Source organism: Nyctereutes procyonoides, unplaced genomic scaffold (genome assembly GCF_905146905.1).
Source record: "Nyctereutes procyonoides isolate TBG_1078 unplaced genomic scaffold, NYPRO_anot_genome, whole genome shotgun sequence".
NCBI classification, from domain to species: Eukaryota; Metazoa; Chordata; class Mammalia; order Carnivora; family Canidae; genus Nyctereutes; species Nyctereutes procyonoides.
The window spans coordinates 33,823,574-33,847,274 of NW_026575131.1; the positions used below are offsets into that span (position 1 = coordinate 33,823,574).

The 23,701-nt window shown below is 37.7% G+C and overlaps 1 protein-coding gene across 9 annotated transcripts in view; it reads right to left on the minus strand.

The window, feature by feature from the left end:
• CCDC66 (coiled-coil domain containing 66) overlaps nt 1–21,780 on the minus strand; it is a 47,040-nt gene extending 25,260 nt beyond the window's left edge. For 2 of the 9 annotated variants that reach the window (XM_055344099.1, XM_055344097.1), the window contains exons 1-6: nt 15,739–18,283; nt 9,361–9,805; nt 7,278–7,443; nt 7,004–7,107; nt 4,683–4,804; nt 4,150–4,251 (exon numbers count right to left, since the gene is read on the minus strand). In XM_055344099.1, coding sequence (XP_055200074.1) covers nt 4,150–4,251; nt 4,683–4,804; nt 7,004–7,107; nt 7,278–7,443; nt 9,361–9,805; nt 15,739–15,867 — 1,068 coding nt within the window. In that variant the 5' untranslated portion in view covers nt 15,868–18,283. The other 7 variants (XM_055344104.1, XM_055344098.1, XM_055344101.1 and 4 more) reach the window with 7 other exon arrangements.
• Between the last annotated feature and the right edge of the window lie 1,921 nt (nt 21,781–23,701).

The following is a 23,701-nucleotide window of genomic DNA, read 5'->3' on the forward strand; positions in this document are numbered from 1 at the left end:
TGGCCCAGGGCGCGATCCTGGAAACCCGGGATCGAATCCCACATCGGGCTCCTGGTGCATGGAGCCTGCTTCTCCCTCTGCCTGTGTCTCTGCCTCTCTCTCTCTCTGTATGACTATCGTAAATTAAAAAAAAAAAAGCTATTTGTAATCTTCTATGTCAGACATTTCATTTCTTTTTAAAATTCTATCTATATTCAAGCCACTGGGTGGCTCAGTTGGTTAAATGTCTGACTTCAGCTCAGGTCATGATCTCATGGTCCTGGGATTGAACCCTGAGTCAGGCTCTGCGCTCCATGGGGAGTCTACTTGTCCCCCTCTGCCCCTTGTCCTCCTGTGCTCTATCTTGAATAAATAAAACCTTTTAGGGGCACCTGGTGGCTTAGTGGTTGAGCATCTGCCTTCGGCTCAGGTCGTGATCCCAGAATCCTGGGATCAAGTCCCACATAAGCCTCTCCCACAGGGAGCCTGCTTCTGTCTCTGCTTCTGTGTCTGTCATGAATAAATAAATAAAATCTTAAAAATAAATAAATAAAATCTTTAAAAAAAATTTTTGATCTATATTCATGGGGTGTCCCCACACTGATTTCTTCTTCCTGTGATTTCAATTTATTTCATTACCAAATCTTTTTTTCTTTCCTTCTACTGTATTCTTAGTTTTCTGCTACTCTCACCTTGGACCTATTCTTGTATAAGAATTTCCTGAAACATGTCATCAATGGAATAAGACAGGAATAAATAAAAAGGGCTCTATCAAGCAAGTGAAAAAGGCAACATGAAGAATAGTACAAAACATATGCAAATCATAGATCTGATAAGGTGTGCAGAATATCTAAACAATGCCTACAACTCAATAAAAACACCAACCCAATTCAAAAATGGGCAAAAATCTTAGACATTTCTTCAAAGAAGATACACAGCCAATAAGCTATGAAAAAATGTTTAACATTACTAATTATTAAATAAAATGTAAATCAAAACTACAAAGAGCTACACCACTTCACACCTAATAGAGGTCGGCTCTTATTAAAAAAAAAAAAGTTGGTGGGGTGTGGAAAAATCAGAACCCTTGCGCACTGGTGATGGAAATGTACAACGGCATACCAACTATGGAAAACAGTAGAGTAGTTAAACATAAAATTACCAAATGAAAATTGGTAAAAATCTGGGGTGCCTGGGTGGCTGAGTCAGTTAAGCATTTGATCTTGATTTTGGCTCAGGTCATGATCTCAGGGTCTTAAGATCAAGCCTCACTTTGGGATTCCCGCTGAACATGGACCCTGCTTAAGATTCTCTTTCCCTCTCCCTCTGCTCTGCCCCTTTCCACATAGCCTCTCCTACCACCCACTTGGGTGTGCTCTCTTTCAAAAGAAATCACAAAAAAACAAAAACTCTCTTCTTAAAAAGAAAATTGGTAAAAATTTAACAAAAAAATTAAATATAAAATACTATAGGATCCAACAATTCCACTTATGGGTATATACCCCAAAGAACTGAAAGCAGAGGGGCACCTGGGCGGTTCAATGGTTAAGCACCTGCCTTTGGTTCAAGTCGTGATCCCAGGGTCCTGGGGTCGAGTCCCGTATCAGGATCCCCAGAGGGAGCCTGCTTCTCCCTCCACCTATGTCTCTGTCTGTCTCTGTGTGTCTCTCATGAATAAATAAAACCTTTAAAAAAAAAAATTGAGAGCAGAGCCTTAAAGAGATTATTTGTACCTCAATATTCATAGCATTTTTCTACAATAGACAAGAAGGGGTAACAACTCAAATGTCCATCAACATTTGGAAAATAAACAAAATATTATAAATACAATGAAATATTTAGCCTTAAAAAGGAATAAGATTCTGAAACATGCTACAACATGGATGAATCCTGAAAACATAATGCTAAGTGAAGTATGTCAGAAACAAAAGAGTAAATATTACATGATTCCACTCAAAGGTATCTAAAATAGTCAAATTCATAGACAAATTAGAATGGGTGCCAACAGTGCAGTTTGCAAACATGAAAAAATTCTGGCGGTGGACAATGGTGATGGCTGACGGACAATATGAATGTACTTAATCCCTCTACATTGCACATTAAAATTATTAAAATGGTAAATTGTGTGTATTTTGTCACAATAAAAAAGTTTAAAATGAATAAAAATAGAACTTTTTACTGGCTAACTGCAGAACTATGATATGGTGGTAGCAATAAGATACTTAGCAGAATGATAACCTCACTTTCCTACCCATGTTAGAGAATTCATTAGAATATACTCCCTTCTTTCAAAGGCCTTCCCAAAGGGAAGTAGTGATTAAGGAAAGCCAAGTTTTCATGGAAGTGAGGTATTCCCAAAGAAGTTGAGGCTGTAAGTAAATTTCTTAGAAACACAGTAATTCAAAATTACACAGTATGTGAGAATATTTGGGTTGAATACAACAAAGATGAGAATACAGGGCCATTCAACTGGAAGAGGAGGGGTAAGACTGAGAATTAAGAAAAGAAGGGAAGGAAGCTGGTGAGATGATTCAATCTAAAGAACCTCACTGTTCCAAATGGATTTGCTTTGTTATGGTACAGATAGAGTAAACCGTCACTGAAGACTTGCTAGTTGTCAGTCACTGTTCTAAGCACTTTACATACATTACTTCATGTTTTAACAAAATTGGCCTTGGTGACTCTGGCTGAAACCAAATTTCTGCTCTTTTTAACTAAATGAAAAGGTTAACTTAATATTCAAATAGTAGGGCAGCCCGGGTGGCTCAGCGGTTTAGCATCGCCTTCAACCCAGGGCCTGATCCTGGAAACCCGGGATCAAGTCTCCCTGCTTCTCCCTCTGTCTCTCCCTCTCTCTCTCATGAATAAATAAATAAAATTTAAAAAAATTCAAATAGTATAAATAGTTCTAGCTATGGCTTAGATTTCTGAAACCAACTGTTTGCAGATATTTAAGGGGAGTTTTTAAATTACAGTTAATTTCCCCTAAATAGCATTTCTCCAATATCTTAAAACATGCATATATAAATGCATAAAAACTGTATTATTGAGGAGGAGTAGATAATCATAGACTTTAACCACTGGTTGTCCTTATATTATTTTACTTTCTAGTCCTTCTCCCATCCCCAACTCCCATCTCTTCTGTGAAATGTAAGTAATTTTATTGGTATTTTGGATTATAAAAAAAAAAAAATACATGTTAGCATCTAAAAATATATACAAAATGTAAAAACATCTAAAAGTCACCTCAAATGGCTCTTTGCATGAACAATCATAGTATGAATTACTCACAGATAATAAACGACCTAAAATACAGTGCAAATTAATCAATAATAAATGATATACTAACATTTCAACCTAAATTTCTTTTGCTAACTGAAAATACCTATTTCATAAATAGTTTTAGTTGTAATTTTCAGTAGTACCTGCACGCATCAATTTTTAAACTTTACACTTAAAGTTATCAAAGTTATCATACTGGGGTGCCTGGGTGGTTCAGTCAGTTAAGTGTCCCACTCTTGATTTTGGCTTGGGTCATGATCTCAGGGTGGTGAGATCAAGCCCTACATCAGACTCCACACTGGGTGGGAAGCTTGCTAGATTCTCTCTTCCTTTCCCTCTGCCCCTTCCCCTTTATAAAATTATCCAGAACTACAGATTTTTACCAAATGCCTTTTTATCAAGGCTATTTATTGCCTTTTAATAGTCAAAGTGTTTTTGGGAATGTGGAAAAGTACAATTCAGATTTCATTCCTTTTGTTAATGTAAAATTATCAACAACTATAAAACTCTTTGATATAGGCAAGTCAACCCTATATGGAACAGAACAAACAGCCATTAGAGCCATGCAAACAATCTAACTTGGAGGGGTTCTATAAGAAATCCACCAGTGCTGAAAATGTCTACCTTTAGAATCATCCCTTTAGGCTACTACATTATTTTCAGAATACATCTGTTAAAAGGTAAATGTTCACTAGGAAGGAATAATTATTATATGTATAAAAAGAACAACTCATAACTTCTTTAAATTTAAGGAGCATAATACACTCAGCAAAAATTAACTGGTAATTAATAAGAGTATTAAGATTCACTCTTTCAAGGAAAATAGGTAATATAGAGATCAAGTACAAAAGGGTTTATATATTCAAAGTAATGACACTTATGACTTACCTCTAAAATCTGACTGGCTCTACGTAGTGGGTACTCATCAGCCTGGACCACTGTTATCTGACTGGGAGACTGTGACAGAATGTTGGAAGAGCTAAGACAAGTCTAAAACAAAGAGAAAACAAAGTACTTTTTCTGTATATAATATTAAACACAGGCAAAATTTAAAGGTCACTAAAATACTACCTAACAGACACCTGGTCTGTACTTATGTTTGATAAGTAATCACTTAGGTTTTATAGAACCTTGTAGAAGATACTACAAGGTCAGTGGTAGAGTTTTGCGGTCATTTAAAAATTGCAGAACTTTTTTACAGGGGCCTAAAGGAATAGTCTCAGGCCTCTACAGTCACCTACAAAGTAAGACAATTTACACAATGCAAATAAAGACTAGTTGAGGTCCTAATTAAATTTAAAATAACATTTAAAAAAATAACATAAAAAATTTTTAAAACGCTTTATGAACATGGCTTACCATTTTAAAAAGTAAAATTAAAATGTATATATTCCATAAATGCTTCATTTTGATACTCTTACCTTAGACTGGCCAAGAGTTTGAAATTTTTCCCACACTATTTTATCACTTTCAAATTTTTTCCAAGGATTGTTCCATTTTTCAGAAGCTTCTTTTTCTTTCTTCTTTAAAGCAACCTGTTCATCTGTAAACAATGTCCTTTTTAAAAAAAATGTACAAAAACTGTAAAAAAAAAATCACGTAAACAAATCATGACCTTCTTAAAGAGCCCAGATTCCAACACAGATTTAATCAAAATTGTTTCTTAGGGAGATTAATTCACAAGACAGAAAAAAATTTTAAGAGATATAACACTTAACTGAACCAAACTTAGATATGGCACAAATGGATTAAAAATATTTATCACAATTAGCAATACAAATCAATTTTTTCAGAACATATTTTATATTATGCAAATTATTCTGAGGTTCTATTGTCCTATAATTTTCCTTCATTTATTACTAAGAGACTGAAAAGCTAAATCTCTGGATTCAGAGAATCCTGGAATTAATCTAACTGCAACCACTTCCTACCTATGTAATTGTGGGAAAACTGCTATTCATCTTCCTAAACTCCGTTTCTTCTTCTGTAAAGAGAATAGTGCCTATTTTATACAGGGCCTAGCACAAAATAAATATATAATAAATGTCAGCCACTATTATTCGTAACTGCTGAAAGTGAAAAAATCAAAATCTTATGTCTAAAAACTGATATAAAAACTAGGCCCCACACTGAGGGGGGGCACTTGACGGGATAGGCACTGGGTGTTATGCTATATGTTAGCAAACTGAACTGCAATAAAAAAAAATATACAAAAAAAAAAAAAACTAGGCCCCAAATCACCAATAGTTCTTTAAAAAGTCAGACATATAAATTTAAATTTCAAGAAAATTAATGAAAGCATTACTTCAACAAAGAAAGATTGCTTTTTTAACATTATCAAATAAAAGTAAACTTTTCAGATAATAAAGCATAAAACTTCATTTCCAAGTAGTTCCATCCTACTTCAGAAGTTTGATTAGTTTGATAAGCAAGATCTTATTGAAAGAAAATATACAGACTGAAATTATGATATAAACACATCAAATCTCCAAACCTTCAGATACTACTATATATTTAATTTCTCCAAACTTCTGTTACCTTAACTTCCAACATCAAATCATTCCCGATTTCTTCTACTTATCTCTTTTTCTGTATCACCTGTCTCAGCAGCATTACAAACTGCCTCACAGGACTTTCTAGTTGAGTGGAGGGTGAAGCCCATCTTTATGTTTTTTGTTTGTTTTTTTTTTACAGCTATTCTTAAGAAGTACAACTGTTACTTCACATATTTTCCAAATTCTGATACCTAGACGTAAGTCTAGTCCAAAAAGAAGAGTTTCTTAGTTATCAATATTTTAAGACCCTAACAGAAGTGATAAATTTTTCTAAGGTCTATATGCTGACAAAAGCAGTAAGCTGGTTTTTGTATGAAATATACTTAGAATATTAATGATTCTTGATGAGAATGTTTTAAAGAATGAGCTCAATTATTTTTATTTTTATTTATTTTTTAAAGATTTTATTTATTTATTCATGAGAGACACAGAGAGGCAGAGAGAAGCAGGCATGCTGTGGGAAACTCCATGCAGGACTCGACCCCAGGACCCTAGGACCACACCCTGAGCCATCCAAACTCAATTATTTTTAAATAAAACCATCTTTAAATCCATAGAATTTCTAGAACAGAAAAAGATGAAAATGGATTCTCACTCAGGAAATGAGAAAAGTTAGGAATCTTTGAGCTCCTGAGTGATACTGATGACATTAATGCTCAGTGCTCACCTCTGGTCTTCTGGTATACACCAAGAGACTACCAGACAAAAAGACACAATCTAAAGGAATGTAAAACCACAAAGCTTTTTCTTTCTTTCTTTCTTTCTTTCTTTCTTTCTTTCTTTCTTTCTTTCTTTCTTTCTTTCCTTCCTTCCTTCCTTCCTTCCTTCCTTTCCTTCCTTTCTTTCTTTCTTTCTTTTTTTAAGATTTTTATTTATTCATGAGAGACACACAGAGAGAGAGAGAGAGGCAGACACAAAGGCAGAGGGAGAAGCAGGCTCCATGCAGGGAGCCCGACGTGGGACTCGATCCCAGGTCTCCAGGACCACACCCGGGGCCAAAGGCAGGCTAAACCTCTGAGCCACCCAGGCTGCCCCCACAAAGCTTTCTATGTATTACAGCAAACTACTAGATGGCAAATGTTATAAAACAAGATTTTTCAGAATATCATACTGAAAGATATATTTCAACCTCAATGTAGATTCCTTAAGGCAACCAACCTGTAATAAAAAGTATAGTAATTACCTACCAAGCTCTTTCTTCCACTGGGCTTTTTTTGCTTCCAACAAACTTCTATCACGTTCTCTTTCCCCCAGAGTACTGAATATGTCAGCTGGTTTCCATACATTCTCTCTAAGACAATACAAAAAATAATAGAAATCTTATGTTTCTACACAAGGTACTCCATAAATATTAATAAACTTAAATAGCTCTTAGTCTTCAGAGTATTTTACATGAAAGGCAAGGAAAAGCAAAACCATTTTCATAAGATGATTCCACAATAATAGATATGAGTTACATACATGGCAATTTTCTGCTCATACTGCTTAGATGTCTCTTGATTTTTATTTAAAGTGGATTTATTTTCATCCAGGACAGATGAAAGAGCCTCAGTTTTTTGGAATACTCCCATTATGTTCTCATCCTTTGACTGATTGGAAGTATTGTTTAAATGTAGACTGTCTTGACCTGGGAGGTAAAAATACAGGTTTTAAAATTAACACTAAAAGTGCATGTATTACAAGAACTTATTTTGGCATACTGCTACATACTTTAAAAACATTGCCAGAGTTATCACCTCTCACAGCAGTCCTTCAGCGGGAATTACGACTCCCTTTCGTCAAAAGAGGAAATTGAGCCCAGAGGTTAAATGGTCCAGAGATATGGCTATTGCTATATAACCTCTTCTGTCTAATAAGAAAACAAATAAGCAACAACAAAAAAACTCCCATTCATCCTAACAATATTTTTACAAATAAAACACAAATCACAACTTAAAGAATAAATGCAAATAGATCTATGAAAAACTCATTACCTTGACCTGATTTTTCTCATTTAGATGGGAAATAAATGGAAAACTTTTTTATGGACCACTGTCTCTATGCCTCCGTTATCTCTCTTCCAAATGTTTCATATACAGTCTCCTATGCCTGGCTCAAAAATTGTTCTAATTCTTCCTTAATGTGCTAGTTTTCCCAATGAAGAGAAAGTATACTTAATATGCATGTCATTATATGAATAGATAAAAATCTGCCTTCAACTTTGTTGATATTCTCACTCACTATACGTAGTTAAGTTTTTACTTTTTGCTCTCTAGGCTATAATTCTAGCATTAAACACTCAGCTCCCTCATTTTACAAAGAATAATCTAGACCAAGACAAGATAAATTCCTCCAACTTGAATACCTTGGGAGTGTACAGAAGCTACCTGGTCCCCATATCAGTTGTGGAGCCTCTACCTGGTGACTATTAATGTTATTTTTATTTATTTCATTACTGCCTAACAACAAATTTTTTTTTTTTTGCCTAACAAAAATTTTAATGACATTTCTACTCATATTAATTCCTTATCCCAAAGCTAAGGAAATCAGAAGGCTTTTAAAAATATAAAACAAGGGATCCATGGGTGGCGCAGCGGTTTGGCGCCTGCCTTTGGCCCAGGGCGCGATCCTGGAGACCCGGGATCGAATCCCACATCGGGCTCCCGGTGCATGGAGCCTGCTTCACCCTCTGCCTATGTCTCTGCCTCTCCCTCTCACTGTGTGCCTATCATAAATAAATAAATAAATAAATAAATAAATAAATAAACAAACAAACAATGCCCTGACTAATGAAAAAGAAGACACATAACATACTTCTACTCCTTCCAAGTCTGTATTTTATATTGGTTAAAAAGATAATAAAAAAAAAAAAAAGATAATGCTGACAATCCTCAGCATGGATTAAGGGTCAGGAAAAGTACAATGAAGGCATCAAGAAAATAATCTTTTTTGGCAACCCAAATCAAATATTCAAGTTAAGGTTCTTTTAATTTTGACTAGGAACATTATAGTGATATTTTAGCACATTTTATATAATTATTTTTCATGTAAGTGAAGCCTCCTACATTTATTTTGTATTTTTATTTTTTTTAAGATTTTTATTTATTTACTCATGAAAGAGACAAAGAGAAGGTAGAGATAGGCAAAGGGAGAAGCAGGCTCCCCGCAGGGAGCCCAATGCAGAACTCGATCTTGGAACTCTGGGATCATGTCCTGAGCCGAAGGCAGATGCTCAACTGCTGAGCCACCCAGGTGTCCTTGCCTTCTACATTTTAAAATAAGCACAATAGCTTTTTGTATGAAGATCTTTATAGCGTTCACAGAGTTGGGTTTCTTAAGGCTATGGTACCATGGTTGTTATATTCTGATCATTAACCTTAAAATATAGCACATTGTAGCTATAAAAGTAATTTTGCATGAGAATGTTCTCTGAAGAGTAATTATTTTTTACAGTGTTACATGGTAAATTAGAATTTCAGACACATAGTTATGTAAAATCCAAAGAATAAGAAATTCTAAAACACTGGTAAAATTAATATTAATTAAAACTTCAGAAAAACCTTACTTGTTTCCTCCTTTCCATTTTCAATCGCGGAAATAGACTTATTTCCTTGGTTCATAGTCATTAAAATCTGTTGTAGTTGGTCTTGTGTTAGACACACCAAACCGCTCTTCGTATTTTCAGCTGTGAAGTGCTTTTTGCAATGCTTCTGCTTAGCTACTACAGAGGTATTTATGGTGTTTCTAGTCTTCTGTGTAGTGGGGGTTGCAGGTGAAATCTCTTTCTGGACATAAAGACAGTCTTTATCTACATACTGCTTGCATAAATCCTTAGTGGGTGAAAAAATCATGCTACTTTTTTCACCTTTTGCCAGTGAAGTTTCTGAACCCATTCTCTTCTTTTGCAAAAGTTTTCCACTCCTGATACAAGTATTTTGTGTTGATTTTAGAATGTATCCAGTCTGTTTTGTTCTTATAGGACATTTTGCAATCTTGTTCTTACTTCCCATCTGTTAAAACACCAAAAATTTATTCTTTATAACAGCCACTGAAAAATCAACACTTATCATTATATCATCTGTCATGTCAGGCCTCTAAACATTTTGCATTTTGCTGGTAAGACATGCACGATACACTAACATTTAACCTTTGCACATCTTTACTTAAAAGCTTCAACAACTGGAAATTATCATTTTATTTAGACATAATAAAGAATTTTTATTCTTGCTGCTATAGGACATCTCCATTCTACTCCAGTTTTGAATTTCATGTCATGATTATACCACTCAGACTACCTCTTTTCTTTATAGGTATCTATAGACCTGTAACTTAGTTATTTCTTGAATAACTTGTAGGTCAATATCCCTCTACCATAATTCCTATCTTAATTATTAGTGCTTTCATATCCACATAGATCATTCTTCCAATTCCCTGGCCTCTCATTTCCTTGAACTCTGCTCCTTTTTTTTTTTTTTAAGATTTTATCTATTTATTCATGAGAGACATAGAGAGAGAAACAGAGACATAGGCAGAGGACGAAGCAGGCTCCTCGCAGGGAGTCCAATGCAGGACTCAATCCCCAGACCTGGGATCATGTCCTGAGCTGAAGGCAGATACTCAATCCCTGAGCCACCCAGGTGTCCCTTAAACTCTGCTCCTATACTCTATAGGAGTATATCTCAATTACTCATTCTCATAGTGATAGTTCATACTAATCTTGTAACTACTGCTCACTGTAATCCCTCCATAACCTCAAGTAGGGCACAATGACTACTACCTTTTTTTTTTTACCAGCTTAATTCCTTGCATATCCCAATTCTGACAATTCTTTTATTCAGCTGGAATCTATATTTATCCTACCACTTTCCTCGTGTCTTCATTTCCTTATCAATCTTAAATTCCATGATCAACCAAAACCACCACCATCTTCTATTGTCAACTGCTCTGCTCTGACATACATGCTTTGCAAATCCCCAGACTGAGAAAATCTAACTCTTCACCTACTCTGTGCCTGCACTCAGAAGAAAAACACAAAGCCAAAGCAACTAATTTCACCTTAAATACACAACCCAAAACAACAAAGAGGCCCTTCATGCTACCTGGCATTTCACAAATTCATTTACTCTTAGTCTTTTAACAATTTCAACTTTCTCCTCTTTCCCAAAACTCCAAACACTTTCCCCTTTCACTTATTCTCAGCTGAAGATCTTGATCACTATTTCACTGAAAATCTTATAGAAAAGTAAACAGAAAAAACTTCAAATTTCTATTACTAAACCTGTACCAGCACTAGTACTCATACAAATCGCTTATACTTGTTACTCATAGATATTCCCATAACCCTCTCTTTCTAAAGGATCTTTCTCTAGCATTTCTTGCTTTCTCCTGAATCACCAACTGTTTCTTTCCTGCTAGACCACATCTTTATCATCTTTAAAAATACATGAACACTTTCTCCTCTCATCTTCCACAATCCCATTCCAGTTAGGCTTTCACCCATATCTCTCCACCAAAACTGCTCATCAAGGTCATTAATAACTTTTCACACTGCAAATTCAGTGACTGATTCTCAGATCATCTCACCAGACTTATTAGCAGCATGTGACTCAGTTGATTATTCCTCCCATTTTGAGTCACTTTCTCTACTTGATTTCCTGAGGACTCCACAATTCTGGTTCTTGCTGTTCCTACTGTCTTATTGGCTCTCTTTCCCCCAGACCTCTTGAAGTTGCTTAGTCCCAGGACCTCTTAGCTCTAATTTACTTCATTCACTTGCTAATTTCACTTACCCTTGTGGTTCTAAATATTATCCATATACTGATGACTCCTAACTAAACTTGTCTTCAGTCAGGATGGACCTCTCCTCTAACTTGAGGTTCCATCTGCCTATCCAAACACTTCCACTTGGATTATTACTAGCCATTTCAAACAGCATGCCCAAAACCAAACTCTTGATTTCCTACATACCCCTAAATAACTTCCTCCCTTCAATTTTTCCCATCTCAGCCCCCCATGCCAAAAATTTTGAAATTATCGACTATTCTCTCATATGCCAACACGTCATCAAACTTTGTTTTGCTCCATCCCCAAAATATATCCTAAATCTGACCACTCCTGAACAACTCTTTTGCCACCCCTCTATTCCAAAATATTAGCTCTTGCCTGAAAAGCCTTCTGATTTTCTTGGTTCCGCCTCTGCTATCTAGTCTCTCAACACAACAACCACAGTGAGTACCTTAATAGGTTAACTTAGATGTCACTTTCTACAAAAGCTTCTAATGGTTTCCTAGCTTGCTTAGGAGGAAAAATTGAACTTCATACTATGACCAAAAAAAAAAAAAAAAATTAACAATCTGTGCACCCTTCATGCTTTATCACCTCATCTGATCTCATTTTCTATCTTAGCCACGAGCCATATTGGCTTCTTCACTATTCAACAAGAACCTTCAATTTTAGGCCTTAGCACTAGTCAATCCCTCTAACTGGGACATTCCTCCTTCAGATTCTACATGGTTTGTGCATTCACCTCCTTCAAATCTTTCCTCCAACATTACCAACTCAGTAAGGTCTTTCTTCTCTGATCACCCCATTTAAAACAGTAGGTTTTCTGTTCTTTGTGTGTGTGTTGGGGGGGGGGGGCGGGTTGCAAGTTTCCTGTTCCACTCTCACACTTCTACCTACCTAGCACTCCCTTTTCCAAAGACTGCTGTTCCCCTGAAGTGACTGTGCCTCTTCCCTTTCTCTATTCCTCTATAGCACTTTTCATCTTGTAACATTCTATATTTATTCTGCTTATTGTATGTCAATTCAACTCCTTTCAAATGTAAACACCCTAGGGTAGAGATTTTTGTATATTTTATCTATTGCTATAACCCCAATAGAGAATAGTAAATGGAACAAAGTAGGTGTTCAGTAAATTTTATTATCCTCAATGATACTATTTTAAAAACTGAATTCTATGTTTGTTCCCTGTTCCAAAATGTCCCATTTCTGTGGCACTGTTGATCTAACATCTCCGATCGGTAAGCATAGTCATCTTTAACTTCATCCTCCTTGGTCTTCTTTACCTCACATGCAAGTATTGGTCTTTTCTTCCTTTCAGATATCTTTTTCTCAACCATTTACATGATGATAAGCCTAAACTTAGGTTTTCATTACCACACTACTAGATTACAGCCTGTTTATATCTTTCCTCTATTTAATCTACTGTACCTTTTGGCAAATCTAATTAACATAATTAAACAGTCATTCAATCAATATTAACTGTTGCTTTTTGTATGCTCACAAATATGGAAAAGTGCTGGGTGTAAAGATTAATAAAATACTTGCTCAAAGAGTAAGGTAGATACCACATGACTTACCCAGCTTATGATATCCCAACTCTCCTTGTCTTTCAGTAACTTACATGATATACAAAAACATTTTGACCAATTAGCCAAATTCATTTCACCTCACTTTTCAAAATGTACCTGTACTATGAGCTACTAGATCTGTTTATTCTCATCTTCATCTCATCTACATCCCATTTGTTCCTGGCTTTAGGCTTTTGATAATATCAATACACTATAAAATGCCTTTTTACCCTCCCAATTTGTGGCTGTTTAAAAAAAAAATTTTTTGGGGGGGGGACTAAGGGGGGAAGGAGAGTCTCACACAGACTCCCCACTGAGCGTGGAGCCCCAACATATGGCTTGACCTCATGACCCTGAGATCAGGACCCAAGTGGAAACCAAGAGTGGGACACTAAACTGACTGCACCACCAGGCACCCCTGAGGCTATTTTATGTAATATAACTAATCCTCTAAGAGAGGAGTGGCAAACTCAAATACCTACTATAAATTACTCTGTAATGAGCTGGTTCTTATGCTCTGTAAGAACTGGTTTGAGCTGAAGAACATTTTTTCCACTTAAAGGAGGCAGGCATTCCTCAGAACCAGCCTATACTGCTATATAGGAATCTGAGACTACTTGCTATATCATCCAGTATTTCAGGGAAACCAAAAACGTCAGATTTTACTTTAAATTTTCCAATTTTTAGATACTGACAACTCACTCCAGTTTTTAAAAACCACTGTGTGGATTAAGCAATTATCAGCAGATACACATAGCTTATATAGCTGAGCCCTACCACCTCACTCTCTACAGCTCCTACCATGTCACTTTTCTTTGGCTCATACTAGCTTTTTGGGTCACTCATAGTTGAGCATTTCATTTCTCTAATCAGCTGCTTATCCAAACTGTTAAAAAGTACAGTGCATGCCATTAACATATCTTGAAAGTCTCTCATTTCTGTCCCATTTTATTCATTTCACTAACCACTACACATGTTCAGGAACTTATAAGACTCTCCTTGAACTATAACTGGCTCATAACTGGTCTCCCTTTTACAATTTGTCCTTCACCTAACTGTCCAAAGTCCTATCCTACACACAAATTATACTATACAGACTCAATACTTTAATCCTCCCTACACAAAAACCGAGGAGTTCAAACTCTTTAAATATACATTTGAACTCTTTAAGACTGTAATCTACTCCAAGTTTTATGCTCTGTACTTCCCCAAGATATGTACTATTCCCCAAATGCAAATTATGCTATCTTGGTGTTTTGCCCACTATTTTCTGAGCTTAGAATACACTCCCCTACCTCCTTACCTATAAATACCCGCCTCATTTTTAAGTTCTAATTAAAATGTCACCTCCTTTTACGAAGCTTTCCCTAGTCTCCTCACACCACAAAGAGCTGCTCTTTGCAGTGCTCTCTGCCTTTTATAACCCTACCATGGCATATTTACATTCTACTTGTATTACACAGTTATTTACCTGATACCCCCACTTCCAGAAAATAAGGCCTAGGTTTTACTCTTTTTCTCTCAGTCAAGGAAGAATTACAGTCAAGAATGGCACTCCACTAAAACTTTACAGCTTCAATAAATCATTGTTAAACAGAAACCTACTAATTGGAGCTCTAAGTAGATTTATCTAGTTACATTCCACTTACAAAAGAAAAAATACACCAAAAAATCTTCTAAAAGTATTTAATTAAGGGGGCAGGAGGGTGGGCAATGACCTGGCATGAGGTCAACATACATTCATTCAGCTCAATTCTGATTACTTTGGGGGTAGGGGGCAGTGCAGAGAAAGAGGGAGAATCCCAAGCAGGCTCCATGCCTAGCTTGGAGCCCAATGCAGGGCCTGATCTCACAACCCTGAGATCATGACCTGAGCCAAAATCAAGAGTGGGATGCTTAACTGACTGAGCCACCCAGGCAGCCCCTGATTACTTTTTGTAGCTAAACACCAGGAAAAAAAAGAAAAAAAAAAAAAAATGAATGGAGCTAGCAAAAGATCATGAACTACTAAATATTCAATTATACTCAGATTACTTAATAATAGAAGCAATCTAGCCTAAATAATTCCCCAAGTATTTACTGGATCAGATGAATTTTTAACAGCTCAAAGAGTCTTCATGTCATAAACATTTTTATATAGCAAGTTGCTCTTTTAGCTAATTTTAATTCTACCAATGTTTTTCAAAATATAAACAATGTCCAATGCATTTGTTTAATACTGACTGAGTTTACCATTTATATGGAACCAAGATCCCAAGGCCAGAAAGAAGCAAAGTATTTTAAAATATAAAATATGATACCTAACACTAATATTGTATACATCCTTTAGTGTGTCACTACTCTGATTCTCTCATGTAGAAATACCTGTGGGGAAAAAAATCTTTTAATGTTTTCTATTTCCACAAATTTGTGAGAATTTTAAGCATAAGAGTTTAGAATTTGTAAATTACTCATGACACTGAACCATTAATATTTCTTTCATTTCTCCTTCTATAAGTTTAAGAAATTAAGCTGTTAGCCATCTTTACTTCTTATTCCTTACCACAGATTTTAAAAATTGCAGAAGGGATTTTGAAAAGTAAAGAACGTACTCTGACCACACGTGTTAAACTTGATGATGAAGGGATCCCTGGGTGGCGCAGCGGTTTGGCGCCTGCCTTTGGCCCAGGGCGCGATCCTGGAGACCCGGGATCGAATCCCATATCGGGCTCCCGGTGCATGGAGCCTGCTTCTCCCTCTGCCTAAATCTCTGCCTCTCTCTCTCTCTGTGTGACTATCATAAATAAATAAATTAAAAAAAAAAAAAAAACTTGATGATGAAGAAAGTTCAGTTGTGTTTAAAGAGCATACTATGACGATGATAGTAATTCAACCTGTGAGAAAAGGGAAAAACAGAACTGTAGGTAGATGCTGTAGTCACTCAGGAACTTCGCCCAGTAGAAAAAGAAAAGCACTATGAAAAAAGAATCCATCAATAACTTATGGAAAAGAGAATCCAACATATAGCTGCAGAACTGAGATTTGGGAAATTAAAAAACAGATTTAAGCAAAAGGAAAAAGACAAGCGCTACTGTTTTTGTCTTCTGTAAAGAGCAAAGAAAGAAATGAGGAGGATCTTAGCAACTCCGATAAATAAGGGAAGAGAAGCTCCTTGAAATAAAATCAATAGAGAAGGGAGACTTAAATTGTATCAGTATTTTCTTACAGCTTTATTAAGTTATAATTGACAATTATAAACTATTTATTTAAGGTATACAATTTAACATATGCATACACTGTAAAATAGTCACCACAATCAAGTGAATAACATATCCATCACCTCACATAGTTACCAGCATCAGTATTTTGAAGTCCTCAAAGCAAGAAAAATAAAACGAAACAATTTGCTCTAAGACAGTAAATAAAGATCAACATCAGCTGACACATTATTCTGGAAAAGAATCCTAGGATAAAATATTTCTAGACTGTTAATATAAATCTTTAAGTTCAAAACTAGAAGATCACCACATATTCTAGGTTGGTTACAAAAACAATGAAATGTCTTCACAAACGTGGTGACTAAAGCAAATGCATTAAAGACATCAATGCAAGGGGATAAAAGTGAGAGAGAATAGAGCCGAGGAAGATGGAAATCAACTATAACAAGCAGCTTTTTATCTAAGATCTCAAAAACAGGTGCTGTTTTTGTTAATGTAAATCAAATAAAATAATGAGTTCCAATATTTTAAGAGTAGGACCTTGGACACCTGGGTGGCACGGTGGATTAAGCATCTGACCCTCGGTTTCAGATAGGTCATGATCTCAGGACCGTGAGGGAGAGCCACAATCCTCATGTGGGGCTCCACACCCAAGTGTGGAGACTGCTAACAGTCTCTTCTCCCTCTGTCCCTCCCCCTCTAAAGTAAATAAATAAAACTTAAAAAAAATTTTTTTTTTTTAAATAGTGCAGGAACAGGAAAAAAATATACTATTCATATTGTGACTAAAAAAGCACCCAAGAGGGATCCCTGGGTGGCGCAGCGGTTTGGCGCCTGCCTTTGGCCCAGGGCGCGATCCTGGAGACCCGGGATCGAATCCCACATCGGGCTCCCGGTGCATGGAGCCTGCTTCTCCCTCTGCCTGTGTCTCTGCCTCTCTTTCTCTCTCTGTGTGTGACTATCATAAATAAAAAAAAATAAAAAAAAATAAAAAAATTTAAAAAAAGCACCCAAGTTATATGGCTATATACCATATTTGGAAAATAACTTTTATAAAGGGCAGCATATGGAATTACTCTGTATCATCACCCATTTATGCTGGATACTCAAGCAACTTCACTTTGATTAAACCTGGAAAAAATAGCAAAGCCATCAAGAGCTCAGAGGTGGAAAATGCCACATCATCCAAATTGAGCTCTATTCAAGAAACACAAAGACTAAGATGCTACAAAGAAAAAAAAAAGATGCTACAAAGATATGAGGAAAAGGAGGGCTACAGTTAATAATGGAAGGGTTGAAATTTCTGCTGATATCAATCTAAAACTGGAAAAATAGGGAACAAGAAAAGTAGGATATCGAAAAGTTGTTAAAGTGGTAATGTATTTTGTTGAAAAAGGCATTTTGGGCTCCTGAGAAAAATAATTTAAAAGGAAAACTATCATTAAGCTCAAGTACGATCTATTAAGGAGAAAGCAAAACGCATGTACAAATTTGTGAATCAAATACAGCATTTTGGTGTGGGAAAATGGAATTTGAGTATGAAAAGAAAAATATTTTCATCTCAGGAACTGCACTGTCCAGCAGAGTACTAAATTTATTTTTTAAATTAAAACTTCACTTCCTTTGTCACACTAGCCACATTCTAAGTGCTCAGTAATCAAACATGACTAGTGACTGGCTACCATCTCGGAAAACACTGATCTTAGGACAGTTCCACAGTTCCATCATCACAAAAACACTTACTGGACAGCACTGAATTAGAGAAAGAGGTTCTGTATGGCTTTTTAAACTGAAAAATTATGATTCCTTTTCTATGAAAGGACCAACCTGAAATCAAAAGAACAGTAACTTCTCACACCCTTTAAAATATATTGACAGGAATTATTTTTAAACCACTGTAAAGAAAACCACATTTTACATTCAAAAACAGTTCAGGTCATTTGGCTTACCTTCACAGAATTTTTTGATTTACATTCTACAAAAGAAAACAATAATTACTGGACTATCAACAAAAACATACTAAGGCAATTATAAAAGAAATTTTTAATTAGCATGGTTTTAAAAAGATATTTAGCAGAAATATTAACCCCCAAAGCATTAACTTTAGGTCCTATTTGAGTGTTCTAACTTTTACAGTGTAGTTCAAGTATTCCTATTTCATTTGTTTATTTTCCAAGGTAAAACTATAAACAGATTAGAGAAAAAGAAGATGAGAATGAGAGGATTACCATAGTATACTGAGTTTTAAAACTAATACTAAAAATGACTTTAGCAACTGTGGTCTTACTACAAATTTAATTTTCTTGAGCAATACATCTTAACATGCACAGAACATAATCACATAAACCTCACCTAATTATTGATTAGGCAACATATTAAATACGAAATACACTGGAGCATTAAATTTTATGAATAAATACTGACAGTGGTAAGCAATGATGTATTCTGACTTTACTTGGCTAAAAATAAATCTGAGAAAGTTAGTCAAAAACATCTGTTCACAAAGTATCATTTAAATATTACTCTACAAGCAAAAAGTATATTAAGCTTGTATAATTTTATGTAGGAAGCTAAAAGTTAACATTTTAGATTTCTGATAACACATCATACCATATGGAGACAATATTAACTTGGTTTTTCCATCCAATAATTCAGTTTCAAGCTTTAAGCCATCTCTGTAAAATAAAATAAAGTTTGTCATTTTTAAGAAATAGCAATATTTTAAATAGAAATGGCATGCTCATTTGAATCTTGAAAGTAACTATGGTCTTTTGAATTCATATATAAATCTTGTAAATACTTTTTTTTAAATCTTGTAAATATTAAACCATTCTTTTAATAAAAAACGTTTTTCAATCCAAGATAAAACTAAGCTCTAGAAGGAGAAAAATGGGGGATCCCTGGGTGGCGCAGCGGTTTGGCGCCTGCCTTTGGCCCAGGGCACGATCCTGGAGACCCGGGATCGAATCCCACATCGGGCTTCCGGTGCATGGAGCCTGCTTCTCCCTCTGCCTGTGTCTCTGCCTCTCTCTCTCTCTGTGACTATCATAAATAAATAAAAATTAAAAAAAAAATAGGAGAAAAATGCCTGAAACTTTTTTTTTTTTTTTTAAAGATTTTCTCTTTTTTTTTTTTTTTTTTTAGGATTTTATTTATTCATGAGAGACACAGAGAGAGGCAGAGACATAGGCAGAGGGAGAAGCAGACTCCATGCAGGAGCCTGACGTGGGACTTGATCCTGGGACTCCGGGACCACGCCCTGGGCCGAAGGCAGGCACTAAACCGCTGAGCCATCAGGGATCCCCATGAAACTTTCTAATAATGCAAAGAATTCGTTATGTTTAACATGAAAAGTCATTTTTTTTAAACTTCATTTTCTTACTAGTAAGCAATAAATTCAATCATCATAGCACTACTTTAACTCTTTTTTAAAGATTTTTTGTTTATTCATAGAGACATAGGCATAGAGAGAGAGAGAGAGAGAGAGAGAGAGAGAGAGAGAGGGGCAGAGACAGAAGCAGGCTCCATGCAGAGAGCCTGACGTGGGACTCGATTCCAGGTCTCCAGGATCACGCCCCGGGGTGCAGGCGGCGCTAAACCGCTGCGCCCCCAGGGCTGCCCGCACTACTTTAACTCTTAAAACTTTTTTTTTGGCTGTTACCAAAACTCCTTACCTAAGTTACAGGAGCAAAAACATATCTAACTTTTATTAGTTTCATGATGATCTCATGACTAACCCATTCTATGGCAACCTACAGCGTTAATTTGAGAGTGAGCTATAACACTGCCACCAGGATTAACTTTTTTGAGTACAGTGACAGTTTGTTACTATCACAACAATAAATCTGTAATAAACTTTGGCTGCTCTAATTGACTTGTGTATGTCCAATGCAAGAGCGCAAAGTAACAGCAGACACTGCCAAGGAAACTTGTACATAAGATCCTAATAAAAACTCCACTGAAAACAAAAATAGTCCACATTTAATACACGGTTTCCCAAAAGCGGGGCGGGGAAGGGGGAAGGTGTGTGTCATTAAACATCAAGAGGAACAAAAATGAAGTCCAAGAGACAGAATTAAATCCAATGGGCGAAACAGAGAAGAGACACGTTGGGAAAGGTCTCCCTGGGAACACGACATTTGGCAGCGTTGCTCAGTAGAGGACATCAAAATACCTCCACTTAATTGATATAAAACACTGGGAGGAAAACGGGTTTTAAACCCTGTTGCAGGGCAGCCCCGGTGGCGCAGCGGTTTAGCGCCGCCTTCAGTCCGGGGCGTGATCCTGGAGACCAAGGATGGAGTCCCACGTCGGGCTCCCTGCGTGGAGCCTGCTTCTCCCTCTGCCTGTGTCTCTGCCTCTCTCTCTCTCATAAATAAATAAAATCTTAAGAAAAAAAAATATCTGATTTAAAAAAAATAAAAATAAACTCTGTTGCAGGGTAGCCCCAGTGGCTCAGCGGTTTAGCGCCGCCTGCAGCCGAGGGTGTGATCCTGGAGACCCGGAATCGAGTCCCACGTCAGGCTGCCTGCGTGGAGCCTGCTTCTCCCTCTGCCTGTATCTCTCCCTCTCTCTCTATCGCTCACGAATAAATAAATCAATTAATTTTTTTTAAAAAAGCCCTTTTGCGGAGTTAAGACAATTCACGTTTATGTCGGTGAATCTGAACAAACAAAAGAATGAACCCAAGAAGTAGGTCTGTTCAACATTACTGCACTGTCCACTCCCTGGGGGGACATGGTATAAAACACCAAGTTCATTTGATAAACGAGGTGCAGCTGTCGGAACTTGGGGGCCTTTTCATCTTCTTTTCATATTAAACGTCCCAGGGGAATGAAAACCCTGCGACAAACAGCCCTTTTCCTTCAACCACTACTTAACAAGTAGGGTCTGTGAGGGGCCAAGCACGGGCAGCGACCCGGTTGCTTGCGTTGGCGGCGCGAAGCGCATCTGGGCGCTCCCCACAGGCCGCAGAGAAGCGAAAGCCAGAGCCGCACAGGACCAGCGAGCGGCCTGGGCCCGGATTCCTCCCGGGAAGCCGCTAAGCTTTATATCTCTCCATCTGCCCTCCCCGCTTCTCGCCTCTTCTCCCTCTCCACCCTGAGGTCAATGTGAGGGCAGGAACCAGGTTCCGGGCAGATTTACTCCGCGTTACCATGTGGAAAGGCGATGGCGGCAGCGGCGGCCAAGGCCGAGGCCGTCCTGGGGCCCTCGCCCCCTCACCCCCTCTCCGCCTCAGGGAGCCGGGCCGCTGACGGCGGCGCAACGTGGGAAGGGGTTCCACGAAGGGCTCCAAGGGACCACCCAGCCTCACGCGCCTCTGCTAAAGACCGCTCTGCTCCGCCCGGCTTACCCCAGGTTCATGGCCTGACCTCTCGCTCTCTCCACAGGACGCTCCAGCCACCTGTGTACGCCGGTTGCCGCCGCCGCCGCCGCCGCGCAACAAGCGCTGCGCCCATTGGATACAGTGATGCCGGTGAGCTGGGAGAACGGACCAATCAGAGTTGAGCGTGCTGCCGGGTGCACTCGGAGGCGGGGCTGCGGGGGCAACCCGCCTAGTTGGCGGGGGTGGATTCGGGCGCTCTACCCTGAGGCTCTCTGGCTGGCCCTGGGCTCCTTCGTTCTACGGGGTTGTACCCCCCTCCCCCCCCGCCTCAGTTCACTCGGAGCCCTCAGAGACGTGCCTCATCTCAGGTGGAGGTGACAAAAATGTGGAGAAACAAAAAGCATAAACTTATTAAGGAACGGACATTTTCCATATTTGTAAGAAGAGAGGTTAAAATTTGGGAGTAAGGTAAGTTGGAGGGTTGGGCGTTGGAGAGAGACTCCTAGGTTGAGGACAGGATTTCTCTTGTTTGTCGCTCGGCATGAAGCCTAGTACATTAGACGTCTTTTTTTTTTTTTATTTTATTTATTTATTCACGAGACACACACACAGAGAGAGACAGGCAGAGACACAGGCAGAGGGAGAAACAGGCTCTATGCCGGGAGCCTGATGTGGGACTCGACCCCGGGTCCCCAGGATCACGCCCTGGGCTGAAGGCGGCGCTAAACCGCTGGGCCACCCGGGCTGCCCAGAACTCTTTTTTTTTTTTTTTTTTTTTTTACAGAACTCTTTTTAAATTGCAACAATCACAGGGGATCCAAGCACTTTGTCTATTATTTGAGCTTTACAAAATTATCCTTGAGGCACCGAGCTTAAGCAGCTTGCCCAAGGACTATGAAACCATTTAACCCCAGACCCGGTGTTCCCAACTAGTGTTTTACGAGTCTAACTGCGGTTCATTCTTAAAGATATAAATGTAAACGTTATTTCCTCCGAGAACCTCCTCTGGAATCCATTAGTGGGTAAATCAGGAACCTATTCTCTGCTCACCCCACCCCCAATCCCTGCCCTTTTGATCAGAGTACTAATCCACTTAAGATCCTGTGTCAAGAGTGAGCTTCAGAGGGGCAGGCGGTTGGTGTCTTACATACCTCCATAGGTGAGCGCCTGACACTGAAGGGTGTAGACAGTAAATAATTGATAAATGAAAGAACAGTAAAAAGTAAAAAATGTCACCAACTTTACTAATTTTTTCTGAATGCTATTTTGTGCTGAGGATTTTTTTAAAGATTTTATTTATTTATTAATGAGAGACACAGAGAGAGGCAGAGACATAAGCAGCGGGAGAAGCAGGCGCCCTGTCTGGAGCTGGATGCAGGACTTGATCCCAGGACCCCAGGATCCTGAGCCAAAGGCAGATGCTGAATCACTGAGCCACCGGGTGCCCCCTTGTGCGTGTGTGTGTGTGTGTATGTGTGTGTGTGTGTTTTAAGGATTACTTATATATGCATAGAAAAAACAAAAGACTAAAAGGATTTAAACCAATACTTTAACAGGAGTATTTCTCAGAGATACAGCTGTGTGACTTTAAAAATGTTACCTTGTTTCTAACTTTTATTATTATGAAAATATTTAAATAACAAAAAATAACAAAAGGGTACAATGAACACCTAAATATCCTCTACCTAGATATGACAGTTGTTAAAATTTTGCCACATTTTCTTTCTCTTCCTCTCTCTACACACATGTGGGCAGGCACACCATACACTGTCCCCCACCACACACCTTTTTTTGTATCACTATTTGTAAGTAAGTTACAGATGTTATAACACTTTACCCTTAAACACTAAAGCATAGAAATCCTAGGAATAGTAAGTTCTCTTATATAACCATGGCACTATTATTGTACCTAGGAAAATTAGCAATTTCACGATAACATCTAATGTTCTGCCTGTATTTACCTGACCAGGGGAATATCTTATGCCCAAGGGTCTTGGCATCAAGGTGTCTGGAGTCATTGGTCTTGGGAAA